Consider the following 23,613-nt stretch of genomic DNA (forward strand, 5'->3'; position numbering starts at 1 on the left):
TCAGTTTGTCCGAGAAAATGTTTCAAAATGCTTCAAATTGTGTTTGTCGTATTGTCCACGCAACAGGTTTTCGATGAAGTCTTTCAAAGAAGGGTCGATATTGCGAACGACGACGTCATTGCCGACAAAACAGAAGTGTTCGTGTTGACAGCCGTAAGTTTTGGAAAGCCCTTTTCCTTCTTGACTGCTTTGATTTAGGTAGTTTGATTGCCAGATTGAGCTGCTGGTCAACTGAAAAAATGCCTAGCTTTGATTAATTTGATAGAGTGAATGATGAAGTATTGGCTTTCATTGGAGCTTACGCGCATGGTTGGGATCTAGTTTGTGAATTGGGTTGGCACAAGTGATTCTGTACTTTCAGTGGTTTGACGGGACCAGGTGAATATTTTGAAAGCGTGAAGCGAACGGAAAAAGAAGTGAATATTTGATCTCATTTACATGAGGCTCTCAGTCAGTGAATATCAGGCCATCAGTTGGGCCACTTTCACCAACACTTAAACAAGGAGTGAGAATTAGTGAAGTTATTTAAACGTCATAAACGTCATTATAACTTTTGATCAGAGATAACGCTAATCTGTATTCCCAAAATTATTCTAGGAGTTAAATCGGTGTTTTCTTCGTGCAGCAGTTATGATTTTTTGCCATCACCCAGCACAAGGGAGGCTGCAGTGCTGTGCCCCGGAGCCAGCCACAATGCCATCATGGTACACACAAATAAGTTGTCCGCTGCTTTACTGTGTGGTTGTGTGATGGGCCTTGTTCTAGTGAAGCACCTTATGTCTGGTGCCACACAGGCACATCTGGGGTTCCGGTGAAGTCATGGGCAGGCCCAAGGTTTCAAGCATGGTTTAGAACGCTTCGTACTTCCTTTATTGTTACCACTATCCAGCTTTTCATTCCCATGCTAGCTTGGGACGCTTTTGTTACTTTTTTTCTACTGGCTGCTCAAGGATAAACGCTTGTGCACCGACTGAGAGTAACACTTACTTATTATGACGGCATCTTCTCTGCTCGGCGGTGACCCTGTGTATTGCGCTGATTATCGCAGAATTAGTAACTGACTGAATGCATAACGCTCGACTAATAAGGAAATGTACTGGGGATAGTTCTGTGCAGAGGCTGTTTCACTCATTTCGCTTGCAAGGTTTGTGAGTTCCGACCAACTGAAATGCCAGCTACATCCGAAAGGTGTTCACAAGACTCTAAATATGGTCACTGCGGAATGTGAAGGCGCCGCCATAAGCAAGCAGTCCATGCCACTCTGCTGTGATGGTCACCGCACACGAGTCTATCGTGGCGGCTAGTAGAATAAATGCAAAATAAAAGAGAGAAAAAGAAACAGCGACTTCCGAGCTGCGGCCATCCTCCTGGGGTGAAGAAGAAGAAGAATGGAAAGGTGAGCTGACCCGCGATGGTAGCGTCCAAGGAAATATGATGAGCTCTAATCCTACTGATCCCATAAAGGTTTCACTTTGGGCCTGCCCACATCTATACTGCTGTGGCTGCATGGTGCCAGGTGTTCACTAGAACAAGGCTCATCACAAAATAACCTTCACACAGTGAAGCACTGCACAACTTAATCATCTGTAGCATGATGACGTTGGGACTGGCTGCAGGGCACTGCACCCCTTGTAGCACACTATGTTGCCAAAACGTTGCCGCAATGTTTTCTGGGAACGTTGCGTAAACGTCGCTAATGTCCTCTTTAGGCCACATTCTGGTAACGTTGCTAGACAACGTTTTGCAACGTTGCCGCCATGTTACAAATGTAACGTTTCCACATTCACGCAACGTTTAGGCAATGTTGTTAAAAGGTCGCCTGTGGCGCTTTTCAGGTGGTACGCAGCTGTTATTTTTATGGCATTTCCCACGGGTCTTACCCAATGACATTCAGGAACATGAACTAAAACATGCAAGAAAGGAACATGCAAGACCACTTGATTATAAGCAAATAGCCTTTATTGGCACACTGGCAGTCGTCTTTATTTACACTGGCAGTCGTTAGCTGCAGGTAATGAGGGGCGAGGCACTGGCAGTCGTTGCGGTCATGTTGTGGCAGTGCTGCAAGGCAAATGTGAACTATTAATATATGCAATGTTTTTATCTTCTGTATCATAAGTTCTCAAGCTTTCTGGGTCCGCTAGAAATTACCGCAGAACCCCCTCCTCCCCTGACCGGTTGTAACCAAACTTATCTGAGGTCACAGCGGGAATGCTGTGCAGCTGAACTCATCTGACCACACAGAAGTATTAGGAAAATTCCACGAGCAAAATGGTTATTAAACCAAATGCCAGTCAAGGAGGTCTATGGATTTACTGCAGATTGAAACGTGTAGTCCCAAGCACTGGGTAACTACACACGGAACCCTGGGCGAAAAACACCCACTCTGAGAATCCAGTTTCTGTGCAAACATATATAGGACAAAAAATGGAAGAAGTCTAGCACTAAATTTTTAAATTTTTTTATAATTTTTACACATTTATTTTACTGAAAAAACAAGCGTTCGGACGGAGTCGGGTCCTTCATCAGCTGGTGAAGGATTGACTTCGTCCGAAAGCTTATTTTTTGCAATAAAATAAATGTCTCATTCTCTTTCAATACTTATGTAAAACACATATACCCTTAGAAAGTAAATTCTAGCCTCCTGAAGCGAGAATTCCTTACACGATATGCTGCAAAAAGTACAACCTCTGAAATCGGAAAACCAAGAATTCAAAAGAAAAGGCCGGCCACACGTAGCACAAAATGCATCTTTTTGTGTGTCACATCTCTGCTAAACACACAACACAAGTACAAAACATGTTTGATAACATATCGTTTCTTCAACCTCGATGGTGCATACCTCAACCAGTCAGACACCTGGGACTTGAAAGCCGCTTCTGTGATGTCTGGGAAGGTTCTGAGCATGGCATCTGATAATGTTCAAGAAACATATGCAGTCAACTCAGCATGGCACCTTTACTTCGTTAGATTGATTTAATAGCAGACATGATGTCACGTGGAAGCTTGTTACAAATATGTGCTACATGCTACGATTTGCAGAGCGTGCGAAGTAAAATCCACAAAGAATTCGAAAAAAGTGCTGTGCAAGTGTATACGTAGATGAATGAATGCCATCGACAGTTATGTGTCTCTGTGGACAGTACATTTTTGCGGTGCTTGCTGAGCTAATCAATTAGTATCGCTGGCTTAGTGTTATCTGGAGCTCTAAAACCCAGGGCCAAAATGACAAACTAGTTGAGCATGGAGAAATCCCCAATTCTGGTATTTTTGGTAGTGCGTATAATTATTGCATGCATTGTTTCTGATAAGAAACGAAAGTCTACAGCATGCAAAAGTAAAATGTGCCACATGGTGCAAGCATATTCAGGGCTTTGACAGACCTCTCATGCATGTTTCAGATCGACGCGGCTCGCGCAGTTAATGTGGTTTTGTTCTTCCAACATCAATTTTGTCGCTCACCTGTTGTTTCAGCCTATTGTTGTCGCAGGTTACTACATATCCCCTAGTAGACTTATGTGTTCTATTGGCTTTCTTTTTCAATGCAAAATATGTTTACGAAAATTGCACTCTCCAAAATCTTCAAATCTTTTTGACTCACACTGGCTCTCCAAGCAGCACATAAAAAGTTAGCCCCGTAATCCTAATGAACGAGGTGGTATAATCAGAAACATACAATTCTTAACACCATTCATTTGCTTTGACGTTCGAGTTCGACAACTGTGTTTGCAGTGGAGTCCATCTGTTGCTTTATGATAATATTAGTTAGGATGCTCGACACAACACAAAATAACATTTAGTAACAGACATTTCGACTCACATAAAAAAGTATGAGAGCAGATATGTGCCATTTTTCAATTTTTTTCTTCGTGAAATCACCATCAATTTGTAATTGAGTTATATGCCCAGACGGACATCCTCTGGAAAAGAGTATGTAGCTACAAGATGACTAATTACCTAGATTTCATTAAGGCTTCAGCGTAATTGGCATACGACAAAAGGGGCCGCAACAGCTTGCATAGTCTGAGGTGCACTTGCTGTATGAACCTCAGAGGAATGAGCATTGTATTGCATGCAGTCTAGTGTTACCACATGAATCAAACATACCAGTGATCACTTCCAGAAGTCGTAGCCCCAGAAATGGGAGCTTGCCTTTTCTTCCAGTGAGGCAGAAGTGCTGCGCAAGGTCATCCTTCATGCACCGCCGCATGACATGCCTTAAACAGTCTTTCGGGGAAGCACCCCCTATTCTTGAAAGGTAGTGCACCTAGCAATAGACATTGCGAATACATGACTTGACTCGTTGATGAACTGAGACATTCACAGGCGTATGAAGGACATGTAGTGCGACCACAAGACGCGACACAAGAACAAGGGCCACATCGGGCAAGTTGCACAGTTTAAGTTAGCACAGCACAGTTAGAAAGACTGTATAGGAAACACAATGAAAGTAGTATATATAGGTTGGGAGAGAAACTGGATGAGAGTTAGCTATATGGGTGTCTGGTTCGAACCCCACAGCGTCTGGGACGGCGTCGCGTGTGCGGAGGGCGAGGCGCCAGTGCGGAGGGTTGTCCGCGCGCTTATAACATGCAGAGATATGCAAAGAAGGGTCATACACAAAAAGTACGTGTGAAAATATATTTATTAATGCCAATTGTAATGCCAATCAAGTTGTCATATTTATTAATGCCAATTGTAAAGCCAATTGTGCTGGGAATTGTGCCAATTGTGATGCCAATCAGGTGAAGGAGAAAAACCCAGCCGAAAAACCTTCACGACCTGTAACAGAAGAAACACAATACACATAATAAAGAATATGTACATTTATTCTTCTCTAAATATTTCGTTCAATGTCTCTATTATTACATTTTTTAAAAACTCTTTTGTTTCGGCCCCTGAAAGAAAACATAAAATTAACGTCGTCACATTTGCTTACCACACGATAACTCACGTTGGACACAGCACTGACCTGAAAAAGTGGATATTGTTATTATATGAAAGCACACTTATATTTCAATAATACATACAATGCTGTGGTGGCAGACCCCAGTAATCTGTAAGCGAATCTAAATTATTATTGTAATTATGCTATAACTTTTACTTACATTCAGGCGTTGGTCTTGGTACTGGTGTGTATGCTGAAAAGATATTATCAATTAATAACACACATACACACAACAACAACAACATCAACAACTATATACACGACACAATAATACATACATATCGCCGGCGGTGACTCTGGAGCTGAAACATGAAATCAAATTTAAACACCTTTTTCATATTCTTTATAATTCCTTACCATTTTGAAAAAATGACGGACTAGAGCTAAATACTGAAAAAAGACAGCGGCCATGAGAAAAAAGAACTACACTATAAATCAAAAACTTACTGCTCTGATCCGATACTGGTGTGTATGCTGAAAAGATATTATCAATTAATAACACACACACACACACACACACACAACAACAACAACAACTATATACACGACACAATAATACATACATATCGCCGGCGGTGACTCTGGAGCTGAAACATGAAATCAAATTTAAACACCTTTTTCATATTCTTTATAATTCCTTACCATTTTGAAAAAATGACGGACTAGAGCTAAATACTGAAAAAAGACAGCGGCCATCAGAAAAAAGAACTACACTATAAATCAAAAACTTACTGCTCTGATCCGATACTGGTGTGTATGCTGAAAAGATATTATCAATTAATAACACACACACACACACACACAACAACAACAACAACTATATACACAACACAATAATACATACATATCGGCGGCGGCGACTCTGGAGCTGAAACAAGAAATCAAATTTAAACATCTTTTTCATATTCTTTATAATTCCTTACCGTTTTCAAAATATATCGGGCTCGAGCTGAGCTCTGAAAAATGACAATATCCATGAGAAAAAAGAACTACGTTGCGGATCAAAAAACTTACCGTTTTCGTTGGACATTTTTGGAATGTGTGTCAGTCAAGTGAGGAAGAAACTTTTAAACGCGCGCATCCTCATTATCATACAACCTCCTCTCCACTCTCTCCCATTTATTACCGTTAGCCCACCTCCTCATTTTCCCATTCGTTCCCCAGACCAGGAGCTCTCTCCCAAAAAATAATTATGTGGAAGCTCTTTCGTCGCTGTTTCGGAAAGAAATGTGAAGAGGAGGAAGTTGAGTCTACTGAAGACAGGAAATGGCGTCTGAAACAAGAAATTCATGAAGCAAAAGCTGAAGCTATCAGACGCGTTTTGTCTCACGAACGTCTCCTCAGGATCAAACGAGAGTCTGCGAAAAGTCAATTTGATCAAATTGATGGTGGATGGTAATAAATCTAGTTATCAATACATCTTATTATCAGTTTCAGTTCTACCTCTGCGACACAATGTCCGACGTAAGACCGTTTTCATCCACATTGCACGAATTATTATATGCGGACCTTCCATGTCAGGAAAGACTTACTTAGTTCGTAACATCCTTAGAAATCTATCAGTATTCAGTGTAGTCCCAGAACAAATATTTTATGTTAGTAAATACGACGCTAGCTGGCAGAATGAATTCACTAAAATTACATTTAGTAAAGAATTACCAACGACATGGGATGAGAACATACCAACACTGATTATAGTTGATGATCTCATGACTGAAAAGAATGTTATGCAAGATATGGTTCACCTCTATACAAGAGCGTCCCATCACAAGAATGCATCAATTATTTTTCTTTGCCAATACTTATTCCATAACGATGTAAACTACCGCACTCTATCACACAACAGCACATATATAATATTATTCAATAATTTAAGATCTCGTACACAACTCGAACTTCTAGGACGACAAATCTTCGGGAAATCAAGGGTGCCATACTTTCTGAATGCATTCGAACAAGCAACAGAGAAACCATTTGGTTATCTAGTGATTGACCTACACCCACTTTCTTTTCATACCAAAATGAAAAGTCTACGTCACCATTTAACTTTCCTTAAAGTGCTTGCAACCTGCACTCCAAAAGAGCGGGAAAACATATTGAAGGAGGCTCCCCCGCACAGCATTGAAGCTCTTTCCGAAGTTTGCAAGAATATTTTGAATGGTAATGTTAAACTTTCACCGAAACTATACAAAGATTTAAAGAAATATAAAGCTACAATTCGATACATCGCATATAAAACATTGCACAAATCACCAAAGAAGCTACAAAAGTTTTTATATCGACAACGAGGAGGTTTGGTCCCATTACTCCCACTATTACTGACAGGCTTGACTAGTATATTAGGTGGTGTAGCAGGGCGGGCTATAGCTAAGGTAGCTGGTGTTTGAAAATGGCAACAAAAATTGAGGTATTAAATCCAGTGGACACTATTTTGGAATCTAATGAAAGTGAAGATGTAAAGGTAAAGCGTATGCTAACAGCTATGTACTACACTATAAAAAATCAATTGAAACCGACAATAGAATCAGATCCGCCAATAATAAAACCATTACAAATGGAGGAAAGTATTAGCAGAAAGTTCGATTATGACGCTCTACCAGATAATATAAATATTAAAAAAGTTAGGCGCATAGTGTCAGCGATACCGAGGAGTTTGTCATGGAATGAAAAAGGAGAAATCATTCATAACAACAAAACCATTCAGGGCTCTAGTATAATGGAATTGGTCTTGTACCTATCCGGTCATAAACGAGTGAGGCCCGCTTGGTTTCTAAAGGTGTCAAAACTTCTACCATCACACAAGATCAGACAGAAAAGAAAATCAAAGAAGAAAATATTGTGGGAGACCTACAAGTCGCCGCAAAGAACAAGGTTGATTTCATCTTCGGATGAAGAATATTTCTCAGAAGAATGAGCTACAGATCACCCGACGGCGGGCTCGGAGGGGTCAAACGATATCAAAAGGCACGGAAAATCACAAGGAAAGAAGCACTACAAGAATTACAACGCGATGATGTCTATACTCTCCACAAAGATGCAAGACGAAGATTTAAGAGAAGGAAAGTCATCTCACTCCACCTGAATGATCTACATCAAGCAGACCTCATTTCATTCATCCAATACAAGAAATACAATAAAGGATTCTCATACATACTGCTTGTGATAGACTGTTTGTCGAGGCAAGTCATGGCCACACCTCTCAAGACCAAGCGAGGTGAAGATGTGAAGAAAGGATTTATGAAGATATATCGACAGAGAGGGGAAACCCCACGGCTAATCCATGTAGATCAGGGGTCTGAGTTCTTCAACAAACATGTGCAGGCTTGGTGTAGGCGTCATGGCATCTCAATATATGCTACTAGGACTGGACTTAAATCTTGTCTGGCAGAGCGTGCCATTAGAACTATTAAAGGTCGCCTATTCCGCTATTTCCGCAGTAAAGGACATCACAAGTACCTTAAAATTCTTCCAAAGATTATAGAAGATTATAACAATTCTTACCATAGAACTATTAAAATGGCACCGAATGAAGTGAATGAAAGCAACGAAGTTGAACTCTTCAATAGACCAAACAGTAAAAAGGATGATGACATCACAATATCATTCGAAATTGGCCAACAAGTTCGTATTCTTTTGAATCGATCAATATTTGACAAGGGGTGTGCGGGACACTGGTCTCACGTTATCTATACAATTTCGAGGTATAAGAAAACAGATCCACCTGTCTTTTACATTGCAGGCCCAGATGGTGTAGAAGAAGAGGGCACATATTATGCAAACGAATTGCAGCGCGTTATTAAAGAGCCTGATGACCCATATCCAATTGAAAAAATTATATCCAGTAAGAAAATTGATGGAGTCATTCATTATAAAGTGAAGTGGGCTGGTTATGACGATTCATTTAATTCGTGGGTTCCAGTGCACGATGTTGCCAGGCTCTGAGTTTTATATGTACCTCCTGTCCAATGATTGTACCGAATTATATCCAACAAATACACTGGACAACTTTACAATTGCTTTGAATGCACCCTTACAACTGAGTGGAAAGTATGAAGTTGGATTACAAGAACTATCTATCTGTAATCTATTCTACAATATACCGCGGAGTGATGATGGTGTCATGCAGGTTGATTACAAAGAATTTGCAGAGGTTCGCAAGACTATTGTCGTTAAAAAAACTATCGAAATGGCCCTTCTAGAGCTTTTTAAAGACTTGAACAGTTCTGTCAATTATATTGAAGGGAGATATGTATTCCGTTTACCACATTCTGTTCGGTCAATTAAATTTATAGATGAAAACTTGCAAGAGACTATTGGAGTGTCATCCATTCAAGGCAATACTGTGATAGGTTCTAAGGTGCCTCGTCAGGACACATTCCTTCGAGAGGAATTCGCTTCGCAGCTATGCATACTAGAAGAAATTTCTATTCTTACTTCAAATGGTTTGATCACATTCATTCCAGGTTGTTCTATCAAGACAACATTAAATCGCTTTTTTAAAACACACAAAATTGAAGCAAATGTAACATTCCGGGAGAATAGTTATAGATTGACACAGCCATTACACAGTCTCTTTGTTATTCCAGAACAACTCAAGAATCTCCTCAGATTAAACAATTTTAATATAAAAGATGATACAGCCTACTACTATGGAGATCCATTTGAACGCACATATGACTTGATTATAGAGAAAGAAGTACTTGTTACAAAAAGAATAACTATTCCACCAGATCATTATGAAACTCCGAAATTACTGCTACATACAATCAACAATCAATTAGAAGGCAATGCTCTACTCACATATAGTAACGAGAGAAAGCTCTGCACTATCAACCCAATTGACGGTGTTACTATTCATCTATCAGAATACCTCTCTAATATGCTAGGTTTTGCACCACTTACAACTTTTGCGAACAGTACAATTGGAAACACACACCTCAGACTTACACCATTATTCCATCATTTTATAGTTTATTGCGATATTATCGAATCATCGCACTTGGGTGCAAAGAAGATTCCCATATTAAAATTAGTTCCATACTCTGCAAAGGAAGACAGTATCATTCATTATGCTTTCCAAAACATACAATATTTTAAGCTATTGCATAATAAAATAAATTTCATTTCAATTAAGTTGTGTGACGACTCTGGTCGACCTCTCCACTTCAAAGGACCGGGCAAAACAGCTCTAGCTCTACATTTTAGACATGTATCTTAAAGAAATCCCGGAAATCCACTACGGTCACGGACTGGGCAATATTATGCAGTACTCAGGACCGATGTTCCAGAGGGGCAGTGGATTCTTTAAATCATTGCGCAAGTTTGCATTACCACTCCTGCGACGAGCACATCCGTACGTTACTAAGACCGCAATGAATGCAGCAAAAAACCTGGCACGAAAACTATCAGATGGCCAACATCTGAAAGAAGCCATTAGAAACAGTGCATCCGAGCTTAAGTCGCAAGTGTTAAAAGATTTTGCTGGCGGCGGTGGCAGACGTAGGAAAAGAAGAAGAAAAGACGTCTTTGACAAGCAACCCAATTGGAGTGAGAAATAAATATTTTCGTCAACGCTGGCGTCTGGACTGGATAGTAAAAATGTGGGAAATAAGGCAAGATTGCGGTGGGGATAAGTGCGACTGTCCACTTAAAAAAGCCATTAGAACCGGCGCATCGACACGGGAGGTCGCGACGATAACGGATTGCGGTGGGGTAAGTAAAAAAAAAAAAAAGCCGTTAGAACCGGCGCATCGACACGAAGTTGTCCAATTTGAAAGAAAACCGTTAGAAGTGGTGCGTATCGGCGGTCTCGACACGGGATCGCATTTCGTACTCGTTACCATAGGTCGTGGGAAGATGCGATAAAAAGCTGCTTAGGAAGAGTCGCGAAACGAAGCCGGAGGTCTCGACATGGGATCGGATTTTGTACTCGTTACCATACGTCATGGGAAGATGCTTAGAAAGAGCTGCGAAACGATTCATTTCTTCTTAGAAGCGACACACTGTCTTCCAACTTGAAAGAAGTGGAAGGGAGGAAAAAGTGGCTACAGGTAAACAATCCTAACAAATAAAACATGGGAGAGGGCGACAATTGTATTCAGTCGCAAACATGTCACTGGTCAACGTAGTCCACGCCCAGTCCGAATTGGTTTTGAAGGGGGAGTGTGAGCTTTTTCAAATCCCACCCACTCAAATTTCTATAGAATCATGCGAGAATCAATTATTCTACCCTGTATCAACAATTACAGGCGGCGAATCTACGATTGAATGGAATATAAGCAACTTATCCGATCTCTGTCTCGATGTTTCTAGTATGTACATTAAACTAACTATGCAGATATTGAGAAGCGATGGGAGTGATCCGTATACAAGAACGGCGGATGGTGTAGTCAACGATGTTGTATTCCCTGTGAATAACTTGGGAGCTGCAATGTTTAAGTATATTAATGTGTATATCAATCAGCGATTGGTATCATCAAATTGTTTGAATTCCTACCGATGTATGCTTGATACTTTGCTCCACACCAACACGCATCTTCAGAATACGGTAGATGATTGCGGAATGTATATGTATGATTCAGGTGAACATGCCGCAAACGATCCAAATTCGAATGTTGCTAAAGCACTCATTTCTAGAACAAGTGGTGGCAAACTATTTGAAGTTGTCATGCGTGTTAATACGGATTTGACAGATCAAATTAAGCTATTATTACCGGGATTGGATGTTAGGGTGTCTGCCGTGCACGCCAGCGACATGCATCGCTTATTGACTGGTCCAGGAGAAACTCATCAACATCAAATCACGATACACAATGCAGTACTGTCATTACGTAAAGTCAAAGTCAGTAACTCAACTTTCCTCTCTCACCAGTCTATACTGAAGAAACATCCAGCGTGTTATACTATGCGAGGTTTAGAAAGCAAAATTAAGACAATAACTGCTGGGTCAGTTGATGGTATTTTCGACAATCTATACACCGATCGCATTCCAGATCGGATCTCAACGGTTATGACACAGACCGACGCCTATCAGGGTGACTTCAAACTGAGCCCTTTCAATTTTGAACATTTCAACGTGAGTTCAGTAACACTAACAATTGACGGACATCGAAAACAACTCTCATACGACTGGGACAATGACCTATGCAGAGGAAGCTATTATGATTTCCTCTCTCAACTGAATGATAGAAGCGTCGAGCTGCGTTATCAGAATTATAAAACTAATTCATTCATACTGCATTGGAACCTCAGTGCAGACGAGTCCGTTGGCGGCTACTTTAATCCGATACGTAAGGGAAATTGTAGAATTGAACTTAAATTTGCAAAACCATTGCCTCACGCTGTGTCGATTATACTTATAAGTGAGAGCCCCAAGATATTGACAGTCAATGCTGACCTTGCAGTTCACTTGGATTAAATCATGGACGTTCTAGATCTTGAATTATTGTTTTCAATGAACCCTCAAACTGTGAGAATGTATCGAGGAACCTACGCTGTCGACAGAGTTTCGCCACTTCAAGAAGAAGGTTTCATTGTCATTAATACGCATCCACACGACGGCCCGGGAGAGCATTGGTTGATCTACATGATGGATCGAAATGATAGATTCATCTATGTGGACAGCTTTGGTCTACCACCAATTGAAGAGGAATTGTTAGATTTACCTGTTGATGAATATTGTGACAAGTGTATACAGAGTCTCTACAGCTCCCACTGTGGCCTATTTGTTTCCGTATTTGCTTCCCGTCTTTGTAAGAATTATTCACTCAAAAGCATTATGTCATTATTTGACAATAACCTTGTACACAACGATCTCAAGGTAATAAAAATGACTGAAGAGGAATACCTCATTTAAGAAAAATTCTCTCATTTATTCAATGTACAAGCACTTTGAAGATAATCCTCCAGACTCACTATCTTGGGAGATCCGTCTTCTTTTCGTTGGACGATGTAGTGCGAATGCTGAATGTAATAATTCCGAAGGATTGGTCTTCTCAAACCGGCATTGATAATGGCCGGTGAAATCTGTTCACCATCACGGTATCGTCTTAACAAGTCACATTTCACGGCGACAAACTTTTGTAGTCTCTTCCTTAGTTGTCCGCGTCTTGTTTTGAGTTGATACGGTAAACATCGCAATATGAGTGTGAAGTCACTCTCAGGTCCGTTGCAATTCAAGTACGAGTTTAATTTCATCAGGTCTTTATACATCATCCACTGTATAGTCAAGTGAAATCTCTCAGCCGAGTTCATACTCAATCCGAGTTGGGATGGCATCCGAGAAATGGTCTGATGTTATGATCTAGCCAGTCTGACGATTTCGATGAAATCAATCCCCCGCATCGACATTGTCTCAGATGATTGCCATTTTGTATAAAGAAACTTCTGGGCGGTGTCTTCAATGTTTGCACAATGGGCAAGTCGCCTGTCAGAAGACACTCATAATCTAAAACAAAAAATCTCCTTAAGTTAGTGGAAAGAGAGGAGAAAAGCTGTAAAAAAACTCACAGTCCTCCAGGGAGAGTGAATAGCACTCGTCTGTTTCCATCGTTGATTTGGGAGAGAATGAGATGGAAAGGATGCCTATTGGTTTTCTTAGTATGCCATTGGTTAACGATTTTCTATATGCCATTTTCGGTTCCGCCCACATTTACTATAAAATAGTGGCTGGCGGGATGTTTTTTCCACCAAGTTCTGTTGCCCTGGTTGCAGTGCTTGTTTCCTTTGCCAAAAAATTTGTTTTGGTGTGCTGCCGAGATCTTTGAAAAGTAAGTCTGCTTCTTGCTTATTGTTCTTATTTTAATTTATGGAATATCTGTTCTAGTGCCTCGCTGTGGAATCTGTGGGTATGATTGCGTTGAGGAGGTAATTCGTCGCATGGAGGAGGATGCTAATGTTCCAAATTTAGATCCTGCTTTGTTTGATGAAGAGTGGGGATTAGAATTTGATCAGGTTTTGATGGATGGAGTTTTTGATGATAATACGCCGGCAGATGCCGTGCAAAATCCTGATAGCCCAGAGCCTGTTGTGAACAATCTCGCGGAACATGTTTCGGTGGCTCATCCTGGTGTTAGCGTACCATACTTTCCGTTCTTTGAAACCGCTGCGGCCTTTGAAGGGTACCTTGGACGTTACGTCCTGTTCGCGTCACCGTATGATGACTTTGTCGAGGATCCGTTCGAATACCTGGTGCATTGCCAGCACGATATAGTTTCCATATTACAACAACATCCCATACCTTTTAAATTTTATATGCGTGTGAAAGTATTGATGGTAAAGCAAGTTGGCGATTCGATGAGTAGCCATTTTGCTTTTCTAAGTGCCGTGTCGCGAGAAATTCATAGTCTCGCGGATATAATGGTTGCGCTAAATGAAATGATTAGCGAGTTAGCGCGCAACCTGGAAAATTATCAGGGTGAAGGTAGTGGTTACGTCTCACGAGACGTATCCGAAATCGAATTGAACATAAGCGCGATTGAAAAAAAAGAAGATTGGCTGTGACACAGTAATTCCTGCCGAATTGAAAAAAAGAAGAAGAACACTCACAAATGTAAAATGTCCAGACAATGAGTGTTTCAAATATAATACTTTAGCGCTATTGCATCCTCAAAAAACATTTGGAAATGATTGGAAAACATATCGCAAATATCTGGTTGATCTCGATTCGAATCCATTGGCACGAGTCAGATGGTGGCCCGACGGTCCGGTATCGTATTCGGAGATTGCAGAATTTGAAGAACGGAATCAAATTGAAGTGTATGTGTACTCATATCAGGATGGGAGTATCCACACTTCTCGTGTTCCGCGTCTTGCATTTAACGATAAAGTGCAATTATTGGAATTTGATAATCACTTTTTTGGGATAAAGAATTATAGTACCTTGTTTGGTCGCAAAGAAATGTTTTTTTGTGAAAAGTGTACGAGGGGATTTACAACACAGGAAAACCTAGTGTCACATAGGAGAGTGTGCAGGAATTTTGAGGAGCTTTTGTTGGAGTTCCCTGAGCCAGGTAAGAATGTTCTAAAATTTGACAAGTTTGGTCACATGTTTGCATTTCCATATATTATCGGACTCGATACGGAGTCTGTCCTCGATCCTAATACGAATGTGAAAAGTGCCGTGCAGAAGCATGTTATGAGTTCCTTCTGCTGCATTCTAATCAGAACCTATGATTCGAAAATACTCGCAAATGAAAAATATTTAGGTCCTGATGCCGCTTCCAAGTGCGTCGACTGCCTGCTACGTTTTCATAACAAGGTGGTCGATATCAGTCGTTGCCCTGCCCCCATTAAGCTCACAGACGAAGAAACTCGTAAACATTTCGCTGCAACGCACTGCGAGTATTGTGGTGTGTTATTTAGTGTTGCTAGGAAAAAGGTTCGTCATCACGATCACAGTCGTGAAAGCAGTGTCAGCAACTTTTTGGCTACCATTTGTAACGAATGTAATGTCAGTTGCAGCAATCACGGCAAAATTCCAGTGCTCATCCACAACCTTCAATATGACATCAGCTCCTTGTTGCATTGCTTCCATGCTTTGAAGTGGAAACGCCCACCTAAGCTCATCGCGACGAGCTCGGAGAAGATTCGCAATTTTGAATATGGCAATCTCATATTCAGGGACACCACGCAATTCTTAAATAGTTCCCTTTCTTGTTTGGTGGATAGTTTGAAGGTGTCGGAAGGAATTGAGGCATTTAAGTGCCTACGGCAAGTGTATGGTAATGACTTTGCTCGTTTAACTAGGAAAGGTGTGTACCCATATTCCTGGATCAAAAGCTTTCAAGTCTACAATGAAGAATGCCTGCCGACCAAGGAGGGTTTTTATGACGATTTGAATGGAACACACATCAGCGAAGATGACTATCCTTTCGCTCGAGAAACATATGACCATTTTGGTTGCAAGTCATTGAAAGATTATACAATGATCTATTTGGAATGTGATGTCCTGCTCCTTTTAGATGTTATGCAGCATTTTACACAGCTTTCTATGAAGACATATGGATTGGAAGTGCTGCACTTTGTCAGTCTACCCGGATTCAGTTGGCAGGCTGCTCTCAAGTATACAAAGGCCGAGATCGAGCTGCTTACAGATGAAGATATGTATCGAACCATCGAGTCTTCTATTAGAGGTGGTATTTGCCAACAAGGATTGAGGTATGCTGCTGCCAATAACAAATATTGTGCAAACTTTGACCCGGAGAAACCACAAAGTTACATCTCCTATTGGGATGCAAACAGTCTGTATGCCGGTTGCCAAACATTGCCATTGCCTTTTGGAAGATTCGAGTGGGTGCCCGAATCTGAATTTTCGAGTTTGGACATCGTTAACCATCCTCAGGATGCAGAGTATGGCTACATTTACGTGTGCGACCTCGTCTACCCGCCGGAGCTACACCAGAGGACCAGGTATTTCCCACTAGCTCCAATGAAGCAACAGGTTGACGAGAGTTGGTTGTCTGAGTATCAGTTGGCTCTAAAAGACCAATTGAATTACAAACCTGCAGCACAGGGTAAGTTACTTCTCACTTGTAATGATAAAACAGAGTATGTTGTACATTATCGTTTGTTGAGTCTATATTGTAAGTTAGGTATGCGGGTTAGCAAAATTCATAGAGTGTTGAAATTTCGTCGGGGTACGGTCTTTGGCCCGTACATTGAAATGAACATTCAGCGACGCATTGCGGCGCAAACGGACTTTGAGAAGCAGTTGTATAAAATCAATTGTAACTCTTTGCACGGTCGTTGTTTACTTTCCCCCAGGCGATTTAGATCAATTAAGATAGCATTCAGCAAAGAAGAGGCCCAACGATATAGCTCCTCGAACGACTGCATTCGATTTGAAATTTTGTCTGAGAATTGTGTGTTCTATGAGATGAAGAAAAGGAAGGTAAAGTGTAGCTTTCCATTGCAGATTGGTTTTTGTATTTTAGATTATAGTAAGTTGGTAATGTATGAATTTGTCTATTGCACTCTCTTGGAAAAGTTGAATTGTCCCATCACCATCATGTATTCGGATACCGATTCTATCATCGGTGTGTTTCATACGTCAGAGTATGAAGAGGAAATCAAAAAGATTGCAGATGATCACCTCGATCTTTCATCCTATCCCACTGATCATCCACTCTATAGCAATAAAAATAAGGGTGCATTGTTCCACTTCAAGGATGAGACTGGAGGTACGATAATTGAAGAGGTGGTTGCTCTGAAAGCAAAAATGTATTCTATCCGATTGAGTGACGATAGTCAAATTGCTAGAGCAAAATGTGTTAAGAAAAGTATTGCTCGTAAGGAATTGCATCATGATGTATATAAAGATGTTTTGTTTAATAGTGTGAAGGTGAGTCATCCACAAAGGACCATATGTAGTAAGCGCCAATGTATGTATACACTGGAAACGACTAAGCTTGCACTCATGCCCTATGATGATAAGAGATATCTCTTTAATGCTATTGAGTCATATCCATATGGAAGTTGTGAAATTGGTAATGAGTAAGTATATTCTTTATTATGTGTATTGTGTTTCTTCTGTTACAGGTCGTGAAGGTTTTTCGGCTGGGTTTTTCTCCTTCACCTGATTGGCATCACAATTGGCACAATTCCCAGCACAATTGGCTTTACAATTGGCATTAATAAATATGACAACTTGATTGGCATTACAATTGGCATTAATAAATATATTTTCACTCGTACTTTTTGTGTATGACCCTTCTTTTCATGTCTCTGCATGTTATAAGCGCGCGGACAACCCTCCGCACTGGCGCCGCGCCCTCCGCACACGCGACGCTGTCCCAGACGCTGTGGGGTTCGAACCAGACACCCATATAGCTAACTCTCATCCAGTTTCTCTCCCAACCTATATATACTACTAATGAAAACTGCTAGGGAGGTTTCAAGTGGTACAGCCCATAGTGCATGCATAAATGCATGCAATGAGAATATGTCATTAAAATCTGTTTCTGTGTGAAATAATGTTTGAGAAAAACTGCAATAGAACTTAGGGAAATGGCTATCACTCTGTAAACGTTGCACAATTTTCCATTTTTGGATTGCTATTGAAATTGTGCTGTTCAACCTGTAGATGAAAAATCGATTGCCCGCAGGGAAACTAAACAAAGAAACGAAAGCAAGGATAGCATATGCAATGGAGAGAATACTTTACAAGGTCAGCTCTGTTCTGTGGAGTATGCAAGTTGTCCTCTAGTTTGTCGAGCTGTTCTTGTGATGACAGCGGCAGCAGATCTAAGATCTCACTCTGGACAGGGCCTGGTGCCTCTGTACGGCTATTCGACAACATGAACTTCTCCAACCTCTCCAACACTGCTCCTTGCGCTGCAAGCTGCTTCTTGATCCTTCTCAAAATCTTAAATGTTCTGTCTTGAGGCACTACAAAGCAGAAAAGCACGAGATATTAACGCAACTCACAACTCTACCATTTCAAGTCCATTGTACAGCTCACATCAGAGTTCATTTGAATGCCGCTCAGACATGCCTAGTGGGGCGAGAGAAATCCTGAGAGACGTTCCTCTCCCGTTTCGCACGCTTCATTGCCTGTAGTACATTTTCTCCTCCAGTGCATCCACACCAAACTTCACCTCGACCTCACACACACACACATATATATATATACCATCTCAGCAAAATAATTGTTCTGCTTCACCCACGTTCATTAATGAACGTGGGTAAATAATAGCAAAAACAAATCACAATGTCACAAAATATAGACGGATCGCACAACAGCTCTATTTTTCAATTTCTACTTACGGCACGATTGCGATTTGTCTGCTCCGTCTGCTTGGGTCCTGTCATGAATAGAGGAAGGCAATTGTGGTATATGTTCTGCTTCACTTTGCTGAATGGAAGGTGACCGATGCTCTTGGTGACCAGACATATACTGAGGGCGTGGGCGGGGAACACAATGTGGAGTGCGCTGTGGATCTGGAGCAGGTGTGTTTGCTTGGTCCTCAAAGGCACAGTCGCCCACGCTCGATGCATCGTCCTCTTCAGAGGTTGGGGTCGCCAACGCTTTCGTTTTGGCTCGCACGCCTCTTCCTCAGTAGCAACATCTGACGTCATAGCTGCTTTTTGTTCTCTGATCCTCGCCACCTCATATGTGTCTGTATTAAAACAGAACGTGATGAGCTCCATAAAGCGCAATTTCCAAGTGCTAATTACAATACAAAAATACAGAAAATACTAGAAAACAACTTACCACATTCACAAAGCACACGAGATCTGTGCTCCTTCCAATGATGTGATGGCTTTTCACGTCTTTTAATAGCAATTGTGATTTTATTTGTGTTCTTGTAAGGAGGCCACATAACCTTGTGGTTTCCGATTAGCCATGAAGAAGGCACGACGGACACTTCGTCATTCTCTTCAAAATGCACGACACTGTACACCCTCCTTCCTAAAAAGATAGGATGCCATTAGTTCCATCGCCACAAGAAAACAGCATGAGACACGGCATCAGATACTTAATGTGGTACAAAAGACCAATCAGTAGAGCTTTTTGAATCCAGCGCAGTTTAAAAGATGAAAAACGTGAGTGCTGGACCCAACGTTCTGAGCGCAGCTATCGAGCGCACAGCAGTACATTCTCCCGTGACTGTACTGGAGTGTAGTACAGTCTAGAATCTAGATTGATGATTATGAAACAAGCATCTTGTTACATCAGTCATTTCCTATTTATATAAGTTATTTTAAATAAATTTAATGACAACATTACACAATTCTGACCTGATGATGATTTGTGGTAGGACAAGTGCGGTGGAAGGAGTTCTAATTTTGTACAGTTCCTTGACTGTTCGTATGTAGAAGAGGGAACACAGCATAGCAGCTTGGCCCATTTGGGAGGCACACACATTTGCACTGAATATCGGCTACACTCCACACAGCAAAGTCCGATGAAATCCCCCTAGCCATGAAGATGCTTAGGTCAGGCGATGGAATAGGTTTGTCATAGAGTTTGTCCAATTTCTTAAAAAAACGTGCGCAGAAGCTGATCCCATTCGTGGTGGCCAGGAAGTTAATTATCCACACGATGTTGCCATCTTTTAACAAGGCACAGTTGTTCCGCTTATCGATGGTAAAGAGAGCATCCTTTAGCTGCAGTGCACAGTACTGTGTGCCGTTAAATTCAGATGGGATTGGACCCTTCGAGTGCGGCCTTGACAGCTGGTGCACTGGCTGCACTGAAGCAGGCTTTGTCAAGGGCAGCATGTTTTTCTCACTCAGCCGGCGGACGACTTGCTGAAGGGCACGAGCATGTGATTTTAGCAAAGTCTTGATTTCTTGTAGATAATTTTCAAAAGGAAAAGCAGAGAATGTGTCTACGGGACCAAATTTTCTCACATCATTTGCTATGTGGAGCAAGGAGTGCACATTGTACATGTAAATACCGCTTCCATAGTGCTCTCCTGCTTGGGCAACAAACTCTTGAAGAAGCTGTTCAGCGAGGTCAACATGGGTAGCAGAAAACTACGGGCTGACCAAGATAGTCATGGCCACGTTTAGTTTCATGAAGTGTTTGAAGGCGTGGCGGTTCAGTATACCCTTCAGAGCAACAGGGCCATAATAGAGTAAGAAATTTCTATACTCGACAGCCTTCCATTGTTGAAGAAAAAGAAGTGCCCTTGGTCTTCGTTTCCTCTCAGAAGGAACATGCGCCTCAAAAGCAACAAGGAGATCCGAGAGTGTTGCCTTCGACATCTGGCTCATTCTTGAAGAGCACGGTTTGCCAGACACCCAATACTCAACAAGAAGCTTCTTCATTGCTCCCAAGCACACCAAATGCATGTAATCAAGAGGAAATTTTCTTACAAGCCCAACGCCTGAAGCAAGCAAAGGCGAATCACCATGATGATGAGGAAACTGGAGCTTCTGCCTAAAGCTTTCATCAGTTCGCAAAGGGCAGTCACACAGGGGAAGATTACCTTGTTTCCACTGGTAGAGTAGGTGCCTTTCTGAGTGCATTTCTCACACCCATAATATGCAGTGTGCCCTTTGATGCATTTAAGGAATGCTCTGGCTGGTGCATCGCATATGAATGCGTGCAGCACCACTCTTAAAGAACGACCATTGTGAGAGATGCCCTCCTGAAGGAGCTCAGCAATTTCTTCAAGGAAGTCCTTGAGGTATGCGTCTAGGTCCTGCGGCTTAGTGTCACCCTCATAAAGGGCGGCAATGAATGGTGAGCAGCTTGGGATTTCTTTTACTTTGACAAGTATCGGCCAGAACTGCCTCCTTGAGCTCCGCGAGATGGGAAGACCGTCAACATTGATAATTAATGACAGCGTGGAGCAGCCACTTGGCAAATCACTCATAACGTGGTGGAGCAGCATGATATGTAACCCAAAGTAATGGTATGCGCCGCGTTCATATACTTCACTTCGGTGGATCGCGGTGTCTGCAAGAGTGTTCTTGCGTCCCCTGGCAGCTCTGGATGATAAGGCTGCAGCACCTTCAAAAGCGAGCTCAAATATGCGGCAGGTATCTTCGTTTCTAGTGCTCACCGCTGCAATTTGGGACGAACGCTGCCTATTTCGGAGCTTCGGTGGTCGACAGAACTGCAGTAACCGCGGTGGAACCTTCATCGCTGCTCGATGTCTGCAAAGTGCAATGTTCTGGCGCGCTGCCTAGGTCCATGGGTATTGCTTCTGCACCAGAATTGATAGGGTTACCGCGGTCGCATTCGAAGAGGTTACTTCCTACACTTTTCTGTGAAGGATCATCAGTGGATGGTGACGTCCTCGTAGCAACTTCCACAACTTCCCATTCCCCGGTTACGTCGCCTTCACTATTTTCCTGCAATAGACTTTCCAACTCGCCTGAAACCTCATCCGCAATTCGCCGTCGTCTCTGCCGAGGAGTCAGAACGCGCAGACAACTTTTAACTCTAGAGCGTTTCATTTCCCACTAAGAATCAAGATTCCCGGGTCTAGAAAATGGGACGACGCTATGCGTTCCCAACAATTTGAAAACAACGCGTTTGCTGCCTAGGCTCATGAAACGCGAACGCCGCTGGCGTTCAATGACCCTTTGTTTCTCTGCGCATAAAACAAAGTTGTTGAAAAGAAAAGATACTGAAATACTCACCACCGTCTCCCACATCATTCACAGACGTCATGTATGGAAATTGAAAGACGCAGTCACGCACTACACAAACGCCAACCGCCGCCATAAAACGAGGAATGAGCACGTGACGAAGCCTGAAAGCGATGCCGATGGTACGCTGTGTTGAAAGTTTCTGTTTCTAATTCAAAACTTTCGATACTGCCAAATTGTTGGTAGATAATTCATTTTTGTAACTGATAATTTAGAAATCTTGTCGTTGCAATTCCTGTGTTGATATGACGCCTTCTTTCGTTTTATTTTCCGAACGGCAGGTGTCTCTGTATCACTTTTTCGTACGGTCCGCAACGTTGCCCGAATGTTGCTATGCTATGTTGCATGAACATTGCCGAATGTCTAGCAAGGTTGCTCCACCTCTAAGCAGCGTTGCAGGAACGTTCGGCCGCAACGTTCCTCAAACGTTGCTCTGCCATGTTGCTTGAACATTGCTGAATGTTAAGTAACGTTGGTCCACGTCTGATAATGTTGCAGGAACGTTGTCAAATGTTGATTAACGTTGCCCCACATTGGACAACACTGGCAACATTGCTGCAACATCGAGGCAACAATATGTGCTACCAGGGACCACGAACTCTCGCATGGTGTGTGAAGGGAAAAAATCATAACTGCTGTACCAACAACCTCCAATTTGTACAAAGTTCATGCATTTATCGAGAACATATAAATATATCAGGACATATTTTGCTGGGGGTTCTCAGATAAGGTGGTTGAAATTGACACTTGTTCACCTTTTGCTTGGCACCATTTAGGAATACATTTTTAGTCGCAGACTGGACACAGCAGCAAATCAGGTACTGTTTGAAAACTGCAATTCATTCATTAGATAGGCCGCATTGTCTCAAAGTTAGTGCACTTTGAGACAATGGGCCAACGTTGCCAATCCATTTCTTAGTCATGGAAAGAGGTGGGTCCATAAAAGCGCTGTGAGAAATTCTTGCATAATGCAGAGAGTTATCAGAAAATGGACATCACTGTGCGCCCAGAAATTTCACCACAGGAGCGTGCGCAATCTCAGGCACCTTTTCCCTCTTCTTCCTACTTACGAACTGCTTAACATCGAGACTAGCGAGACCGTACATTTTAGTTCACGTTTCAAGTTATAATTGTTTATCTGTTTGGTTTCCTTTTTGCGATTGTTTGGCAAGCTTGTGTGAGACAAATGCTTTAGCCCCATACCATTGCATGGGTCGGACAGTCCTGTCATAGGAGGAATCTTGCTACAGATTTGATGACTGTACAGTTGAAGGCACACACGACGTACAGGGGCTGTCCACATCTTTCCTCAATTGCTCTTTTTGTCATTTAATTAGGAACGTCCAGTGCCGTCACAGACAGAAGGCAGTCTTTGTGCATCCAGTGTTGCACAGAGGTAAGTGATACAAACTAAATTTCTGAAACTGAAAGAACACAGTTGTATCTGACTTGCATACATGCCTCCACCATACCTGTGCAGCTGTACAGACAACCACGCAAACAGTCGTGATGGGCGAGACTTTGATATGCCAGATTTCAGCAGCATACAGGAGCAAATT

General features: G+C 41.8%; 1 protein-coding gene and 1 long non-coding RNA gene across 2 annotated transcripts in view; both read right to left on the reverse strand.

Annotated features, from left to right (window-relative positions):
* Nucleotides 1–1,987: 1,987 nt before the first annotated feature.
* The window catches only part of LOC135370122 (uncharacterized), a 32,502-nt gene continuing 10,876 nt past the window's right edge, over nt 1,988–23,613 (reverse strand). Inside the window, exons 2-4 of the long non-coding RNA XR_010415225.1 lie at nt 4,108–4,267; nt 2,843–2,912; nt 1,988–2,061 (exon numbers count right to left, since the gene is read on the reverse strand). This is a non-coding gene — a long non-coding RNA (uncharacterized LOC135370122). The remainder of the gene's footprint in view (nt 2,062–2,842; nt 2,913–4,107; nt 4,268–23,613) is intronic.
* Nucleotides 18,142–22,115, reverse strand: LOC135370411 (uncharacterized). Its single transcript, XM_064604156.1, has 4 exons — nt 22,046–22,115; nt 19,161–19,358; nt 18,713–19,065; nt 18,142–18,334 (listed from the first exon to the last, which is right to left on the reverse strand). Exons 1-4 carry the CDS (start codon nt 22,074–22,076, stop codon nt 18,305–18,307), a joined length of 612 nt encoding a protein of 203 aa, XP_064460226.1. The 5' UTR covers nt 22,077–22,115; the 3' UTR covers nt 18,142–18,304.

Source organism: Ornithodoros turicata, chromosome 10, assembly GCF_037126465.1.
Source record: "Ornithodoros turicata isolate Travis chromosome 10, ASM3712646v1, whole genome shotgun sequence".
Classification (NCBI taxonomy): domain Eukaryota; kingdom Metazoa; phylum Arthropoda; class Arachnida; order Ixodida; family Argasidae; genus Ornithodoros; species Ornithodoros turicata.